This window comes from Antedon mediterranea, chromosome 8 (assembly GCF_964355755.1).
Source record: "Antedon mediterranea chromosome 8, ecAntMedi1.1, whole genome shotgun sequence".
In the NCBI taxonomy this organism is placed as follows: Eukaryota; Metazoa; Echinodermata; class Crinoidea; order Comatulida; family Antedonidae; genus Antedon; species Antedon mediterranea.
Genome location: NC_092677.1, coordinates 22,734,820 through 22,754,339, shown reverse-complemented (window position 1 = coordinate 22,754,339; position 19,520 = coordinate 22,734,820). Strand labels below are relative to the sequence as shown.

The following is a 19,520-nucleotide window of genomic DNA, read 5'->3' as shown; positions in this document are numbered from 1 at the left end:
TCCATTACCGTTCACAACGCGCCACGCCTACATGGATTTAGATATTAGACTTTTTGGAAGAAACTCCCCCTCGAATATAAACGCACACACATTAATCCCGTATCGTTCACCGATATCAGGCATATAGTTTAGAAAATAGTGTAGTCATCATAATTTACAAAAAAAACATTAGGCCTACTTATAACAATCTATTTTTTTCTGAAAGTTATTTTGTAACATGGGTGTGATGAGTTTCACTTTCAAACATAGTTCGATGTGGATCAGACTCAATATAAAGTAAGGTCTACAATCGGAACGTTTGTAAGCATAGTAAATATGAGAGGAAACTAGATTTATTTGAATATTTTAGGCCTACTAGGCATTTTTTTTAAATGAATTTTACCCTTTTTTCTCAATTTGATTTTAATGAACCAATAATACTCAATCGACACAACACTGATTACTGAGTGTAATTATTGTGGCTGAGTCAATTAATTGCTAAAAATGTTAACGAAGTAACATCGACGCTCTTTCACAAAATAGGAGTCGTCCGTGAAAAACTCGAATATATGAATTTCGATATGAACAAAGTGGATTCCAAAAAAACCTTAGCGGCAAAAACAAATTGAGTTGAAAACGAGATTACACATCAAAATGCATTCATGTATGACTGGTTTATGGCTTGATAAGTTTCTTACAAAATATTTTGATATGTAACATATTGTACTATAACTTTCCGAGGAGCCTTGCCCTTTTGTCGAACTTTGCCAAAATAAGTTAATTTTTAACATTTCAAACACTAGTTATGTTTATACATTCTTGGCATAGGTGTTGTATTACGTATTTGTAAACCTTATAATCAAAATGATATATAGCGTTGGATAACTTTATTTTCTTTACTAGTATTTTCTTTACACGGTATTCAATATTGGCTATCTTAACATAAAGTCTTGTTACTCATCACCAAGCCGGGCTATCAACAGTAAGCCTGGTGATAGCAAGTGTATCCTCTAGTGATCAATAGTTAAAGCTGGACTTCTCCTTTCAGATTCAAATCACCGACGCGTAACAATAACTGCAATTTGATTGGACATCTGAATTTTAGGAAGCAAAATGTCTTAAATTGATTTATTTGTTTAGTTAAGATATCTTGGCGCATACCTGGACCAGTATCATAGGCCTTGCTCCAATTTCCTATGGAACGGAATTGTATGTATTTGTTCATACAATCATACAATATTGGACCACCAGACACGCGGTCGTGGTTATCATACTGGGATATGTATATAGTTAACAACTGGTTTGAGTAGCGACAATCTTTCGGTAGGTGTGCTTTATTTGTTACTTCAGTTTAAATAAAACCTTATTAGTAAATAGTAAGAAATTCTTGTTTTTTAAATTAATGTTTTGATCACAATAACGATATTATAAACGTAACCATGTTACGAATAAAAGCCCTCTGTCTATAACACACGTATAGCATACGCAATTAGGCCTATCTTACTCTAGGTCTAGCAAGATACATTGAGATGATGAGTAGTGTAAGTATTAGCCTGGTAAGAATTAAAAATAAACATTTTAAAATACGTCATCCTACGAAACATTATAATTTGTTTGTATCCCTCCAACATCAAACTTTATTTCACCTTCATAGACCACCCATGTCCAGAGCAAAATAAATAACAATCATTACAAGAGCAGAGAGAGAGAAATTATTTTGCATAATGAAATATCAATTATGTTTTGATAAATTAACTTTTTCATTGCCATAATAAACAGTATGATGTGTATTGGTATTCATTTTGATGTCTGGATAATAATTTAGACCTAAATATGATTCTGTTCTAATAACACCAATACAAATTCATATAATGAATATATTCATTCAATACAACGTATGCCATGTCTGTTCGAAATGCATATTATATTAAACATATAGCCTAATATTGTTTAGAGATAAAATCAATTAAGCAGTACCATAAATGTATATCTTGTGAGAGGTTTGAAGTGTGTTCATGGGGCACTCGGTGTCTGCTCATCTTCCGGGAGAAAAATCGAGTTAATTCCTTTTCTTTTTTTCAAATTCAAAGAACCGCAAGAAATATAACTTCATGGCGTAAACGAGGAAAGAACGAAATAGTATCTCTGTAAAAACTTGATTTACAGATATGTTGTTAAAATGCCTTTCTGGTGGCATTGACGACAATTTACTAAACAATTAATATGAATTACGTCAAGGTTACAAACAGTGATACCAGCCTTTTTATCGCGGAAGTCTCACTTACATTTTGTATTTAATTATTATTATTGTTGTTGAGATAAGATAGTATTTAATGTCTGCCAAACTTAGTTGATAAGTTTGTTTGTCATTATATTGGTTTTTATTAAACTTTTATTTAAATTATTGATAATAATATTGATAATTTAGTCTTTCTATAGTATTTTTTTAGACATTTATTTCAAATATAATATTATACATCCCGAGGGAAAAGCTATATGAAATTTAGCCATTTTAAAGTTTAAGAATGATTTATAACAAAAAATACTGTCTATAAAATCGTTTATATACGATACCGTATATATATTATGATAAATGCATTTAATGAATAGAATATTGTAAGTGAATTGGAATGACAGTTATTTCAAAGCTATCTATTTACGGATCATCTCCCGCTATCATGTTGTAGCAATAACTTTATGCCCCAGTTGATGAACGACGATACTCCAGTTTCTAACGGTAATTTGATCAGTTTAACCAGAGACAGCAAAACACTTGGTTCAATACAATTCAATTCCATCACGTGACCTGGCCCTGTAAAGAAGACACGCTGCATGCTTACGACCGATAGCAGCATAGCATGCCTATTGCATGAATTTCAGTAATATTTTAAACTTCAATATTCTTTTTCGAGTAATTTCATTTATAAAAACGTTGTCGATGTCACTTCAGTTTGGGGCTTGTAAAATATGTAAAAACATTACTCATTCCTTAAACCAAAACGAGAACAAGAAGAAGTAGGCCTACAAGTGTTTGGCTAAGCCTCAGAATTGTTTCTTATCTTGCAAGTTCATGGTTATAGACACCTACCCAACCACCCTCCCAAATTGAATTCTAACCGATCCACTTTTTGCCAAATTCATAAATGGAACGGAACTTTTACATCACAATAATGTTCATGCCTTAAAGAATATAAAACGGGGCGAAGAATATGATTCAATATTACTGATTGTGTAGAATTCATAGAATTTATTTATGGGGGCAACGGATATCATATCGTTATTGAAATATACATCTGTATCCGTTCATCCCTGTCTAGCCAGCTCAGTGGTCTATAAAGAAAGCATCGGGTTTCTATAAATATTCTATATTTATCAAATGAATTAAATTAAGTGAAATATTTCAGAATACGCAACCAATTATGATTGACAGCGTGGGGAAACAGTGTCAATTAACATATTGGCCATTTTTAAGGGGTGACCACGTTAATTCGTTAACAAAAAACGGAGATGAATCGTGCGTGTCGAGTATGACCGATGCACAGTATTGATCAGGCCTGAAATGAAATAACGAATTTGTCAACATAATGTCAACATCGGAATCGTCAATGGTAGAATGTAACTGATTTAGAAGTATTTGAAATGATCATGAGTTAAAAGGTAGGATTCAAAGTAGGCCTACTGTTCTAATCCACAATAGATACTTCTTGTTAGATAAGTAGGATTTATTTACCATTTTTCATCTCACCGCTGTCATTAAAATCAATCAATATTATAATTATTATTATAATTGTTGTTGTTGTCGTTATCATTTTCGATGATTTTAATCCCATGCTATTCATGATGGATTCTGCTACCTAATAATAGGGATATGCTTTAAAAATGATTAAAGTTTTATTTTGTTATTTAAAAATATTATGACGCATAAATATGCTAGTTATGCCATTAAGCAGTAAATATTGTATCATTCTTGTCATAAACATACATGCAGGCCGGTTACGTAATTAATTTACTGTATGGTACCATGGAGACTAACTTATTTCTTCATGATGGTACAGTATGTATTCAAATTAGCAGGCATAAAGAAACTCAGACAATTCGGAGATCAAAGGGTTTATCTGTAGCTGCGACAGGATCAGTTCCGGAAAATTATAACCACAGTATTTGTCGCAGCCAGACTTAAGATCAAAAGGCTGTTACGAGTTCCTGTCTCAGAAAGGCGAGCTCGGTCTCGTGTTGTTAGATTGTTTTGCTTAAACCCACCCTGTGATAATTATTAATTCAGAAACTGTGAAAATAATAATAAAATTAATTTGCTTTCCCTTTTGCATGATTATTTCAATCCATTGGAAATACAAAAGACGATCTGTACGACGAGCACACACTGCTGTCACATCGCAGCATTTAGGACACAATGTAGGCTACATGTTACATTATTATTATCAAACTTGACGAATCTGTACGACGAGCACACACTGCTGTCACATCGCAGCATTTTGGACACAATGTAGGCTACATGTTACATTATTATTATCAAACTTGACGAATCTGTACGACGAGCACACACTGCTGTCACATCGCAGCATTTTGGACACAATGTAGGCTACATGTTACATTATTATTATCAAACTTGACGAATCTGATATACGTCGTTAACAACTCTATTAGAAGCAATAAAGTCAATGACTTAAACTAATAATCAAATTATTATTAAGAATCCATTTACACACATTAATTACAATAATTAAAGCGCCAGAAGGCCGGAACACCTTGATATTGCACAGAACGAAGGAGACAGCTGATCACTGAATCACAGGCTGTCAGAGTCACATTCTCCCAGGCTGCTCATAAATGACTGTTACATACAATTTTATTTAATATGTTGAACAGCACTTAGCACTATGCTATGCCTAACTACCAACCCGACCATGCTTCCTAAACTAGTAGTATATGATTATGAAGTCGCCACGGTTATCATTATGAGAAAAATACATAATTGGTGATCTGATACTTTAATCACATATCATGTGCGTTCAAAACTAATTTATACGAGACTGGTTGGACAAAACAAGTTATAATCCATTGGATTGTGATCCACAGCTTGACACTAGGACCCTGGATATAAACAAGCACGTCTTATGTTTGTTATTGTTGTATTTTATTTCCTTTCAAGAGTTGGGCATTTGTAAACGTTTTTATGCATGTCGATTAGAGGTAATAGCGTAATACACGAACCACTACTCCAGCCTTCCGGAACATCACTCTCTATACATAGGACATCCATGATTAAGGGGACACCCATGATTAAGGGGACACCCATGATTAAGGGGACACCCATGATTAAGGGGACACCCATGATTAGGGGGACACCCATGGTTAAGGGGACACCCATGATTAAGGGGACACCCATGATTAAGGGGAAACTTTTCTGAAACAAATGAGACCAACCCCAATTCAGGAGGCACCTCTTTAAGGTGTCTTCTTAATGGGTGTCCTCTTAATTTATTATGGACAGTAATTGTATTAAATGATACCATTATTATTATTATTGGTTCGCCCTAAAATCTGATACATATAAAAAAAACATTTTCCGCGTCTAGGTTCACTTTTTATTAATAACTTCTACGATTTATTAAGCATATAGTAAACATCGACGTCCGGTAAAACCAGTGAATTGCACTGTTGCTAAATTGAAAGTTGAATAAAAGTGGTAGGTTTCAAGCCACAAACAAAAGAAAATATCAGGTTATTCCATCACTTCACAAGGTCTACACAAATGGGGATATTACATGGGATAGGAAATGCTACATTGGCTGTAATGCTGTATTTTAGTGGCTGATATTGCATGAGCAAATGCAGCAATTGTCAATTCTATAACACTTCATATTTTACTATTTCGATTAATAATCTGATTTAAAAAATAGTTTAATTTAAAAATCAGTTTGATATTTTTGCTAATATTGATATTTGTTCAATCATTTTGAACGTGGTTTCCATAGGTACAGACATCAGAATTAAATTGGCTAACACCACTGATTGAATTCAGCTGTAGCGATATCTCAGTGCCATATCCACATTTACGTCACGTAACTCTATTTGACCTCAAATAATGAGTCATGAATGTTCTTGTTTAAAACTGGCCGTACAGTTATAGTTTAATCATTTTTTCATATACTACTACTGTCTATTTAGTTGAAAAGAAATTATAATACCGTTTGTATTTGGATATTGCTTACTATTATATTACTGGAGTTGACAACATTTTTAATTGTGAAAAAAAGCTGCTAATATGGGGCAAACATGGACTACACCTAAATCACGCAAGCCTTGTGAGTCTGTGTTCGGGATATTGACGAAGCAAGCTGGCCGTATACGTTTTACAAGCAAGAGATCGATAGGTTGAAACGCAAACAAAAAATGTATAATAAACATGTGATAAATGAACACGGATCTTTGAAACTTTTTTATTGTTTTCTTTCAGATCTGGAACGATGGTGGATTACGTTTCAATTACGCAATATTAACGTGATCTTTCGTCATGTATTCCGTCAGGTTACGTCATCGGTACTTGTTATTAATACTTGTCATTGGGATATCCATTACGTTTTTATCATTGCAAGGACCAACCACTTACTTATACCCAAAGGAAACCGATGAGGATCTTTCTACAGAGACCAGTGACGGACACTTCACACAATGGTTGAAAGCTGACAGCTTTCATAAATCCCCGGATCAGATAACACGTTCTACAAATGTAATTTTACTGGCATCATGGAGATCTGGGTCATCGTTAACTGGCCAATTCTTTAATCAGCACGAACAGATTTTTTATTTGTTTGAACCATTGAAATATCTTGGTGTTCAGCGAGTGAACCAACAAAAAGCCGCTATGGCACTAAAACAAATGTTCAGTTGTGAATTTGACAATATGCATCAATGGGCTGAAAGGACTAGTGCTGATATATTGCATAGGATTTCTAGTAAAAGTCTTATATCGCCAACGTTATGCCCTTTAATCAATACGGAAACCATCGGGCCTGCTTCAGATAATCGATGGTTAATCAAGAAATGTCCACCACTCGACGGCAAGCAAGTGTCGGACATTTGCCGTTCGTATAGACACAAGTTTATCAAAGTCATTCGAATTGCAAACATAACGTCACTGGAGGTTTTATTGAAAGACCCAACACAAAATGTTAAGATAATACACCTGGTACGTGATCCAAGAGCACTCTATTACTCGCGTCTAGATGCTAATAAAAATAGACCACCAGATCGTTCAATGAAACTTTATGACATTGTATATACGTGCAAATCTACAGATTCTATTATGCAAATGGCAGCGACGTCACCAAATTGGATGCGAGGAAAGTACCATTTGGTCAGATATGAAGATATTGCAATGCAACCTCTTGAGGCTGCTCAAGATATGTACAAGTTTATGGGTGTATCTATGACTAAAAATGTCAGACAATGGATTTTGAATAATACAGCAAGTAATCATGTGATTCAATCGACCAGAGATCGTTTGTATGGCCTGCAGAAAAATTCTACAGCTGTAGCGCATGCGTGGCGTTATAGAGCGCCTCTTTCAGCAGTTGATGTCGTACAGGAAGCATGTAAAGACATGATGGAGAAAGCAGGTTACATAAAAGCTAAAACAAAGCGACAACTTCGAGATCCACAATATAAACTCATTTCAAGTATCTGATATTCTATTTACTGAACATCACAACAGATGAAGTTAAATCGATTAATCAGGAGGTTATAACTAGTGATGAAAATAATTCAATTTAATCTTTTCACAGCGACGATTTTTTAGCAGACATGTCAATATGTCAACATTAAATAAAGGTATCCCTCTAGACGAAAAGTAAGATAAATCAAAACTATTTTATACAATATTGAAATACATTTTTTGAATAAAAATATGGATTTTATAAAAAAAAAATGTTGTCAAATCTTTATATATGGGTCGTTTATATTGAAGTATGATGATTAAATTAAATGATAATTTTAGTTTCCTATAAGAACACTGACAAACTAATATGAACTTCCTTACTTTTTTGAAGCAGACACAGCAACCAATTTTAACATCTGATATATCCGTTGAGGGCGAAATGTTGTTCAGGTACAGAACAAAAACTAAAAGCACCTATTGTTTTTTGGTTGTTGAATATGCCATTTTAATGTCACATATTAGTTATTCACTTAAATTCACCAAAAATTGGATCGAAACAAATTTATTTTCCTGAAAAACTGTAATTTAAAGTAAAAAAATAGTCATATAATCAGGTTTTTTGGTTGAACTTAACCGTTTGTCTTTTTATGAGTGACAAACTGATTTAGTGGAATCAAAGATAGTGTCATGTTCAGAGAATTCCTGTTTAATGTCAGAGCAAATAAATAGAACATTTCAAATGACAAGATGTCATACTTCGCTTAAAAATCAGAGAACCGCTCGAGATAGGGCGCCTCTCACGACGAGTAGGAATTGACGATAATGAAACATGGGGATCGCAATGGCAACAACGAAAATGAAGTTTTCGGAAATAAATTGTAACAAAATCAAGCTTCCAATTTTTTGTTTTTATTATACCAAGATAAAAATGAATGTGCTGTTTCCATACTGTTTTTGGATCTTTCTATAGTCCAATACATTTATTTAAAGTGAGTTTTGGCGTGACATGCTAAATTACGGTGGCCCACAACTGTCACGCACACTATAACACAGAATCACACAATTAAAGAAGGAATTACACAATTAAAGAAGAAATCGCACAATTAAAGAAGAAATCGCATATAAACAAAAGAAAGCATGAAAATATAAAACGAAATGCACAAATAAAAAAGAAACGCGCAATTAAAGAAGAGCTAAGCACAATTAAAGAAGTCCGCAACAAATTCGAAAGCTCCTCGCACAATTAAAGAAGTCCGCAACAAATTCGAAAGCTCCTCGCACAATTAAAGAAGTCCGCAACAAATTCGAAAGCTCCTCGCACAATTAAAGAAGTCCGCAACAAATTCGAAAGTACCTCGCACAATTAATAAAGTACAGTAGTCAGTATGGAACGCCATCGCTGCCTCCGGCAGCAAATTTTAATTCTATTCGGCTCTTTTACTACAGTATTACGTTCGGCTCTTTTAGCATTCAGTGCATTTCTATTCGGCCCATTTACCATTACGTTCGGCTCTTTCAGCATTCGGCGCATTTCTATTTGGCCCATTTAACAAATTACGTTTGGCTCTTTCAGCATTCGGCTCTTTTTTATTCGGCCCATCCATTTACCATTACGTTCGGCTCTTTCAGCATTCGGCTATATTTTTTTCGGCCCATTTACCATTACGTTCGGCTCTTTTTAATTCGGCCCTTTTTTATTCGGCTTTTTCTGCATTACGTTCGGCTCTTTTTGATTTGGCCCTTTTTATACGGCGCAATTAAATTCTAACCTTTTACATGGGGTCAAATGGAAGAAAATCAACGGCTGGAAATGAGTCTATGAAAAGTTCATAAAACATATATAGATGCAGCATGTAGAGTGTTTGGTTGGTTGAATTAAATGAATTTGAAGGCTATTTCAATATGACTAATCATTTTATTGACATGATTAATGTGTTAGAGAACTTGCAATTGTCCCACCTTATTGACCATTTTGAGAGAGAAAAGGTTTGATTTATGGCCTAGCCTAGTGTCAGCCTAACATTTAATAATAATAATTTACCCTTTCTCTCTCACAATTTGTTAAAAGATGAATTAATTTTAGGTTATTCAACACATATTTAATGGTTGGCGCCATGATGATGAAATGTTTGTAAACTTTTCATAGACTCATTTCCAGTCGTTGATTTTCTTCCATTTGACCCCATGTCAAAGGTTAGATTTTAATTGCGCCATATAAAAAAATGCCGATTTAAAAGAGCCCAACGTAATGCAGAAAGAGCCGAATAAAAAATGCGCCGAATGCTGAAAGAGCCGAACGTAATGGTAAATGGGCCGAATAGAAATGCGCCGAATGGTAAAAGAGCCGAACGTAATGGTAAATGAGCCGAATAGAATTAAAGTTTGCTGCCGGAGGCAACGATGGCGTTCCATACGGACTACTGTACTTTAATTGTGCGAGGAGCTTTCGAATTTGTTGCGGACTTCTTTAATTGTGCGAGGAGCTTTCGAATTTGTTGCGGACTTCTTTAATTGTGCGAGGAGCTTTCGAATTTGTTGCGGACTTCTTTAATTGTGCTTAGCTCTTCTTTAATTGCGCGTTTCTTTTTTATTTGTGCATTTCGTTTTATATTTTCATGCTTTCTTTTGTTTATATGCGATTTCTTCTTTAATTGTGCGATTTCTTCTTTAATTGTGTAATTCCTTCTTTAATTGTGTGATTCTGTGTTATAGTGTGCGTGACAGTTGTGGGCCACCGTACTAAATAACACTGATAGGCCTACTATAGTATTTAAAAGGGGTGACGCGGTTTCCTTGATGTACCTACTAATTCATAGGTTTATAATTAATATTATCAATGATATATCACAACAACATGACATTTCATAGAAGCCTCTAATTTCAAATACAGTTGAACCTCCCGCAAGCGGCCACCCTCGGGGGACCGGGAAAAGTGGCCGCTTACTACGAGAGACGGACGATTAAGGAGATTCTGCCGATAGAGAGCTAGCCACGTTTATGTCTTGGCTATGCTATTGGCGTTCATAACGCAATGGGACTCTAAATTCTCCACCTACCGGTAATTTTATTTTATTGTTTATTATCAGGTGGTTTAGTATTATTTATGATTTACAGACACATTTTAAAAGTTTTTATCATATTAAAATGGTCGGTCAAAATCTGTGTAGTACAGAATGTTCTTCACAGAAATGTTTAAAACCGTTTCGAAATAATTCAATTCAAAATTCTTTAATCATCCCACACGATTCTGGATCAAAATGATCTTACAAAATATCACAATACACAGTACAATATAACGTGAGTCAAAGCTAACAAAGCACAATTAGTATAAAAATTGTATTTTTAGTTGTCAAAAGGCAATACGAATTTTTTTGGGTGGTCACTTAAGGGAGGTGATTTACCACAAAAAAAAGGTAAAAAAATGGCCGCGTCGCTTACGGAAGAGATAAGATAAGATGAAAATTACGGTGAATAATGCACAAAACTTCAGAGCCTTACAAGCATAATAAGGTTATTTAATAATAGGCTTATAAAATTAATAGATAATAAAAATAATAATTTTTTTTTTCAATAAAATAAACATACTTTCGTAGTTGTAATGTTACTGGTATTTATTGTAGGCCTATGTTTCTCTTATGACCACTGACGATCGACTATTTGTAAAATATTATTGATTATAATAAATATTGATTGATTGATTACACATGCCTACTGTTCTCTTTTATTACCCCAAAATTTTTTAGAAATAAACTATAATCGATTATTAAACACAATAATTAAAAATAATTAATCTAGGCATACACATTGTATTACTTTTTATCACTAGAACATATTTATTCACTCTGAGTGTTTCTAAAGCTAGGTATTAATGTTTCTATCTCTGTCCAATGATAAACAATTAAGTGTAAATAATAAAAAAAGAAGTTCAGTTGTAATAAAATAAAAACATTAAATAAAAGAAATAAAATATGGTCTGCTATCTAAACAATTCCAGGTAATTAAAACACACATTTTTGTTCCAAAGCATAAACATAATATGATTATTATTATGGGTTTTTTCCCTATTTAAAAAACTCGGCTTCATATGCCAAAGTCCACCTTTGAAGTTGGTCTAGACATCGGCATCATCTTTACAATGTTCTACTTTGTTCCTAACTTGCTGTTTTCTTAAAATTGAGGGCGCTAAGCATAAACATTTACGAGATCACAAAAAAAAAAACGCCGTGGTTAGGATTCCGGCACCGGAACTCAACTGCCCACCGTTAGGGAATCCGACACGCTATTGCGCATGCCCATAGCTCTGGGAAGTGAATTATAGCAAAGAATATAAATAAATCCTTTTATTATCTTTGATTATAGCTTGCACTTATAGAGTGCCACACACACACCACACCACCGAGAGTCGGAGTGTTATAGGGATTACTGTAGCCTAGATAGTCGTTGCGCGAAGGAGAGAGCGATGGATGAAACTTTGCCTATGCCATACATGAATTAATAATTAAAATACGACTACGCCACGCGTTAAAATAATTATAATGATATTAATAAGTATCAGTTTCTATCTAAGATTCGTAATGCTGTTTTTAGCGTTGCGACCCTGACTTCCCGAACAGTTTTTTCACATCCAACTTGTGATTGCATGTTGTTATCAGGGACAACTCCCTGTTGTTATGTACAGTATAATGCGTTATGAAAAATCATAAAAAATTAACTAGTCATGTAATTATTATAATTCATAATGATATGAAGTTTATATATGAATAAAGCAACCACTTTTTAATTACAAAATAAATAGGCCCACTGGTCACGTCTAACTGGTAGCCCTAGCCTAGATTAGTGGATCCCGTATTAGTAGGCATCTAGGCTAGTTCGTCGTGTGGCGCAGCTAATGATCCATCGCTGTTGATAAGTATAGAGTCGCCGATACCTCGCTCTGGGCATGCGCAATAGCGTGTCGGATTCCCTAACGCTGGGCAGTTGAGTTCCGGTGCCGGAATCCTAACCACGGCGAAAAAAAAACACTGATTGAAACAAAACTAAAGTGACCCAGTAGGCCTACTATTGTCATAGTTTCCTCTCCCTACATCTGGTAATGTCGTGGAAACGACCTCAATGCTGTGGCCAGAGACATAGTGTCGTTTCCACGACATTATAGCTATGCGAGTGAAGCTAGAAACAGCACACCGAGGATGGAGCTATAAGAACATGTAGAAAAATAGAGTTGTTAGGAACCAGGATTATAGTATTTCGAAAAAAGAAACAAAATATATATGTCTCCAGGACCAGCCTACTCAGGGTTCCAGACGGAGTTTTGTCTTAACATTAGTAAAAATATAAATATTTTGGCACATATGGTGTTTCATACGTATACTACTTGATTTTGGATACTATTAAGGTTGAGCTGCTAAAAAAATTGAGAATATATATATAGGCCCCTATTGATAAATGAGACGAAATTATAAGTCTACATGACTAGCTAACTGAGACAAACAAATTCATTTTGAGACGAAAAAATCCTTTTGTGCCAACAAAATTCATTTTGTGTCGACAAAATTCATTTTGTGTCGACAAAATTCATTCAGTGTCGACAAAATTCATTTTGTGTCGACAAAATTCATTTTGTGTCGACAAAATTCATTTTGTGTCGACAAAATTCATTTTGTGTGCTGAGCCTACTCAAGTGTGAGACAGAACATTTTAACATGCAAATTAGAAGGCGGAGTTTTTAATGGAGCCTCAAAGATTATGACAGTTATATTAATTTTATTTCACTGACCTTACTAACACTAACACTTTAAAATTAATTTATTTACCATGAATACAAGAACAGATTATTTAAGCAACAGTCTAAAAAAATTATGAAAGTCTTATTAAAATAAAATTTGATGACCGATACTGAAAAGAACGACACGCATTTAAAGTGTAATGATGCAGGTTCCGATATTGCAATTTCATAGTTTCTTTCTCTAAATTGTCGTTACAAAAACATTGATATAAAAGGTACGTTTTATATACTACTGTATTACTATTAGTACCTGATACAATCTCCTTATAAATAACTGAACAACGTGGTTGTTCACCACCAACATACGTGTCTTATTTGTCTATACAAAATGAATTTTGTCGACACAGAATAGATTTTGTCTAAATAGAATTAATTCTGTCGACACAAAATTCAACTAGAGGGTACTCCGAGTGTACAAACCTCCGCCTACTGTAAATTCCCCTACATAAAATGTCCCCGGCAAAAAACATATATTTATTTACTCTAAGTATAAATAGGCTAACTGCACACTACAAGTTTTTGATGAGAGTTTGGTGTAATAGTTATGTATCCAGCCTCTCACAGTTGAGATCGCTGGTTCAAGTTCCGCTGAGGTTTTTTTTTTTATTATTATTTTTTTTTTATTTTTTTTTTTTGTGGACCTTGATCTTTGACCCTGACCCTTCAAAATGTAACCACAATTATATGATGAGTCATTGATCATTGTGGCTTAATTTGAGAATCGGATAAAAACTGTGGTCTCTAGGCAGTAAAATAGTTTTTTGTTAGTTGTGACCTATGACATTTTCCCCTCAAAATCGAACTCGTCCGAGCTTTTGGGGCATAGATCATTGTGGCAAAATTTGGTGAGAATCGGATACACACACACACATACAGGGGTGAAAATATAACCTCCTTGGCGAAGGTAATTATGTGTCACATTGTATTATGTCGACAAAATGAGTAATGTCCCGAACGGCGCCCCGTACACTATACTATGCATCGTCCATACTTTAGTACGGTTGATGTTGGAGAATATCATCAACTTTCATGTATAAGCGTATAAGCTTCTTTGTGATTGACATAGAAGAACATCATTTCTCCTTGTTGGCCTTGCATTCTGAAAATCCACCCTCTGTTACCAGCTCATATCATTCTTGTACTTTTCGCTCCCTATATTCATTATACTGCAAGGTGACACTTGTTCTCATCCAAACTGATGAATGTGGCTCCAAACACATGGAAGTGCAGATTAGTACATTGGGACTATCCGTTTCAATCGTGTCACTGTTTTTATCAACCCCTTTCCAATGTAATGGTCAAATACAACAACATGACGAAATATCTAGGTAACTTGCAAAAATACTTATGCGTAATAACCAAATGTATAAAAGCCACTTAGCAATGTTTACTGAATCCTTTAACTAGTGTTTTAGTCACATACAACGCGACTCTACAACTCACTATGTTGGTCGGTTGGTCGGATGGTCGGTGTACACTAACTCAAATTTGAGAACGCGACTGCAACCCTGTATATGATCTTGTTAAGTTTTCTTCTGGAACCTTTCCAACGCAGATTTGGCTAAAGATAATAAAATTCGGCTATGATCATACTCCATTCACCAACTCCAATGGTTGGTCAGCAGATTTTTTTTTTTTTTTTATTTTTTTTTTAAATTTATCAAAACAGTTGCCTTATAGAAATTCGCAATGGTTTAGAGCGATGCTTTCTTAGTGGGTCATGATCAGTTCTACTGTTTTTTTCTTTCAATAAGAATATTTTTTTTTGTCCTTAAAGTACCGTACCATTATAGTATCCATATTCAATTATGTAACATGTATTCCTAAATTGATTACAAATTTATATTAAAGTAACTACGCCATATTTATTAAATTAATAACCTTAATATCAATGTCAATATTGTATTCACTATTAATTGACCTACAATATTCAATAACACGTTTTCTTGTATTCGTATTTTGTTATTGTCTTAAAAGTTAAATATAATATAAATCAATATACGTTTACCTTTCAACTAGTGGTCATAATAAAATCGTATTTATTATAGTTCTAATATTTTATATCCTCATAATAAAATATAGGTTTTTCAGGGCTGGATGGAAATAAGCGGGATAAAGATTTTGAATTATACTGCGAAAAAAGTCATATTTCAACTATACTTTATTTCAATAAAACTGCGGTCGATGACGTACACATACAGTAAGTTTATGTAACTTACTACTACCAGTAACAAGTAGTTATAGTTTGGAAGATATACCTCTGTACTCTGTTAACCCTATAAATGGTAGAATCTGACCTAACTCACATATAGCGACTATTTTCACAGTGATAAACGTTGTAATTAGATTGGTCAACTTCTCTTCAAGATGAATTCTTCAGAAGCTAGTCTTTACTCTAAAAACAGACGAATGATGGAAGCTGGCTACAGAATGTATTTGCACAAATATATGTCGATCAACGACAATGACAAAATATTAGATTTTGGATGTGGCACTGGAGAGCTAGTTTATAGATTGAGCAAGGAAGCTAAGTTAGCTTTTGGTAAGTACGACGTATTGTGACCGTTGGGGTGGGAGAAATTCTAAACCTAGGATGTTTTCCAATAAACCGTTTTTTTTTGTGTCAAAAGTTTACCAAAAATGTTTACTAGAAATCCTATACAAGTTAGGTCAACAAATAATGACATATCACAAATTCAGGGTGGGTTTGATTATCAATTTTCAGTAAATAATTTCTAATAGATTGTTGTTTTCAATCATATTTCTTCTGATATTTGGTCTTTTGGGCAGTATTTTGACTATTCTTGAATCTCGTTTTAGGTTTTGACAAATCAAAAGAAATGATTGAATTCGCCAGACAGATCCACAAAGCTACGAATGTATCTTATGAAATTGCAGACATCTCAAACTGCCTGGAGACACATCCACACTGGAAAGGCAAATTCAGCAAGATCGTTTCTGCTTATGTACTGCATTGGGTAAAAAACAAAAGACAGGTTTTCCAGAATATATATGACTGCTTGAGCGAAGGTGGCGAGTGTTTTATTCTTTATGTTGGACCAAATAATCAACTGCGTGGGAATAACGACGATGAACTTCCATATTACTTGAAGAATCATATTAAATGGAAGCACCATCTTAAGGTAAAATAGCACACGTACTGTATGCGTACTGTAATTTGTTATTTAAAAGCCATGCTAATATAATTAGAAACTAAAAATAAATAAAATGTCGATAAGATATAAGATATTATTTTTCTTGTAGGGGTACGAGAATAAATATTACTCACTAACTCTGAAAGAAAACGTAAGTTTGTTGAAGTCGGTAGGCTTTGGTGAGGTCAAAGGACACCTGCATACACCCTGCGACGAGCATGATATATTTAGTAAAGATGAGCTACGAGGTAAGCCTATTTGAATATTAACATGTGTGTACATATTATTACATTTATTCCAATTATTTCTGTGTATTCCAATAGATGTCAGCTTCTTGCAATTTTGACCCGATTTGATCTTCAGTGATTACACTTCTTAAAAAAACAACTAATTACATTTCAGGATGTGTAAGTTCACTCGTTGATCAAATAGAGTATGTGCCTGAGCAGTATCGCTCTGAAATTCTTCAAGATGCTACTGAATGGTGCTTCAAGAACTTTCCCGTTAACAGTCGAGGAAATAAGTACATACGACATGATACACTTGTGTTGCTAGCAAAGAAGAATTAACAGATAGTTATTGAGAATATATTCACACTGATTAATTGAGAATTAAATAAAGAAATAGCCAGCCAAATCTTACCTAACAATAACATTTTAAATAAATAGGCCTACTGTAATATAACGATATACTTTTATATTTAAGAAATTGACCTTTGTATCGGAATTCAAATAGGTTCACAAACTTGACCCAGAAAGTCCAGAGGAGAGTTTGTCCAGATGTTTTAATGACCATTTAGTTTATAATAGAATCCCTAAAGAAAACACTTAGCTTAACTTTGTGACTGTTCCCATCGTAAAACAATTAGATATTGACAGTTGTTAAGCAGAGATTCGACAGGGCCAATTCATCATTGTAACCTCCCCAGATAAGATCAATCATTCCCACTTAAACACCCCTGGACCAACTTAGGACCAATCATTAGCTCCATAAATGATGTAATGACATTATGCAAATGAACTGAGCCAATATACTCCCAAGTTTCAGAAGGGCCCAGACACACCTTACAGCCACCTCTTCAGAAGAACATCTACACCTCACAGCCACTTCTTCAGAAGCAGACCTACACACTTCACACCTCACCGACAGCATCATTGATCCTCCGTTCCTTATCTATACTTATAGTTGTATATTGTACTGAAGTATTATACTGAATAAACAATATATGTGTTACGACAGTCAAGCGAGTAAGAGTCTTCATTAGTACCTCAACAACGCAACACTATATTACACTACGTATAGGCCCTACTTTATTATACCATGGTACCATGTATGGAATTAATATGACGCACATTAACGTGTCATAGTGGAATTAAATTAATTCATTTTCCATTTTTATATGAGGTAATCATATTTTATTTTAAAAGTCAATGTCCTATCTTTACCATCATACAGAGATACCGGGCAACTTCCAGTCTAATTATCAGCTGTAAATGTGTACCTGGAGGATAAGGCGGCATGGAAACTAACTGGCCACCCCTACCACAATGTCCAGGCTTAGTAAAATGAGCTCCTAACAGCTCATCCCCTCTGCATTTAGAAAGCCAATTTCAATGTTTTTACTTGATTGTTGATTGAAACTTTCTATGTGCTCTGAATGAAAGAATCGTAACAATTTTAGCTTTATAATGGTACTAAGAACGTTTTTCTAATCACAATAATATTTACATATTATGTAAATCGTAAAATCTTACAAAGGAGAGCCGCGCTGCCAAATAATCTGGGGCGATGTTATGTAGCGCCTTGAATACGAGACAACCCACTTGGTATTGCCCCATCTCTGACGTACACACTCAAAACGCACCATCTACCTTAGGAAACCGATTCTCATAATCGACAACACCTCTCGCAAGAGACCGCGTCTTATAATCAACCACCTTATGTAAGCGACCACTTCCTCTCATAAGGGATCGCTTCTCATAATCGACTACATCTCGTAAGCGACCACTTCCTCTCAAAGGGATCGCTTCTCATAATCGACTTATCTCGTAAGCGACCACCTCTCTTTACGACCACTACCGCTCGTAAGTGACCACCTCTTTTAAAGAACCACCACCTCTGGACTGTCATAACCGACCGTCCTATCGAATTCGACCATATTTCATAACGACCACCTCTGGTAGGCGACCACCTCTCTTAAACGACCACCTCCTTTCATATGGGACCGCTTTTAATAATTTACTACCTCTCGTAACCGACCACCTCTTTTAAAAACCACCACCTCTGTTAAGTGACCACCTCCTGTAAGGATCTCTCATAAAGCCATGTCTCGTATCCACCATCTCTCTTAATACTGACCACCACCACCTCCTCTTTTAAACGACCACCTCCTTTAATAAGGCGATCGCTTCTCATAATCGAGCAACTTTCTTTAAAACGAAAGACCACATCTCTTAAACTACCACTACCACTTGTATATACCATCTCTTTTAGGACCATCACCTCTCGTAAACGACAACTTCTATTAACCACAACTACCACTTTATATAGTTTAGTGACCACCTCTTTTAAAGGACCACCTAACGAGGTGGTCGCTTTCGAGATGGCCGCTTTTTGAAAGTCGGTCGCTTTCGAGAGATGCATAGACTCATGATAGCTAAGTAAAGATTTTTTTGCATTTGTACATAATTCAGACATAGGTTTGTTTGTACTACATAAGCTGTTGGTGTTTCTGCATTAGCTGGAGGTTTTAACATCTAGGCCAGGCCTATAACATTGTTCATGATGTCAATAATGTCAACATACCAAAAGTGTCCACTTTTGCCAATCTTCTGAACTACAATTAAAATATACTAGCGCCCCCACACGGCACCGATCTAATAGCTCAATCAATAATAATTTTAGATCATTATTATATAACTGC

General features: G+C 34.8%; 2 protein-coding genes across 2 annotated transcripts; both read left to right on the top strand.

The window, feature by feature from the left end:
• The first annotated feature begins 1,125 nt into the window (after positions 1 to 1,125).
• LOC140056757 (carbohydrate sulfotransferase 1-like) lies at positions 1,126 to 7,871 on the top strand. The gene is made up of 2 exons (XM_072102231.1): positions 1,126 to 1,302; positions 6,458 to 7,871. Exon 2 carries the CDS (start codon positions 6,515 to 6,517, stop codon positions 7,685 to 7,687), a length of 1,173 nt encoding a protein of 390 aa, XP_071958332.1. The 5' UTR covers positions 1,126 to 1,302; positions 6,458 to 6,514; the 3' UTR covers positions 7,688 to 7,871.
• Positions 7,872 to 15,809: 7,938 nt separating this feature from the next.
• LOC140057719 (juvenile hormone acid O-methyltransferase-like) lies at positions 15,810 to 17,166 on the top strand. Its single transcript, XM_072103439.1, has 4 exons — positions 15,810 to 15,984; positions 16,263 to 16,585; positions 16,707 to 16,845; positions 17,000 to 17,166. The coding sequence occupies exons 1-4, from the start codon at positions 15,810 to 15,812 to the stop codon at positions 17,164 to 17,166; spliced, it is 804 nt and encodes a 267-aa protein (XP_071959540.1).
• The last annotated feature ends 2,354 nt before the right edge of the window (positions 17,167 to 19,520 follow it).

Bases quoted from the DNA above. Each gene is read 5' to 3' on its own strand.
- LOC140056757 (XM_072102231.1), top strand. From the start codon at position 6,515: ATGTATTCCGTCAGGTTACGTCATCGGTACTTGTTATTAATACTTGTC.
- LOC140057719 (XM_072103439.1), top strand. From the start codon at position 15,810: ATGAATTCTTCAGAAGCTAGTCTTTACTCTAAAAACAGACGAATGATG. The intron at 15,985-16,262 runs GTAAGTACGACG...ATCTCGTTTTAG, and splicing joins GGAAGCTAAGTTAGCTTTTG to GTTTTGACAAATCAAAAGAA. The intron at 16,586-16,706 runs GTAAAATAGCAC...TTTTTCTTGTAG, and splicing joins AATGGAAGCACCATCTTAAG to GGGTACGAGAATAAATATTA.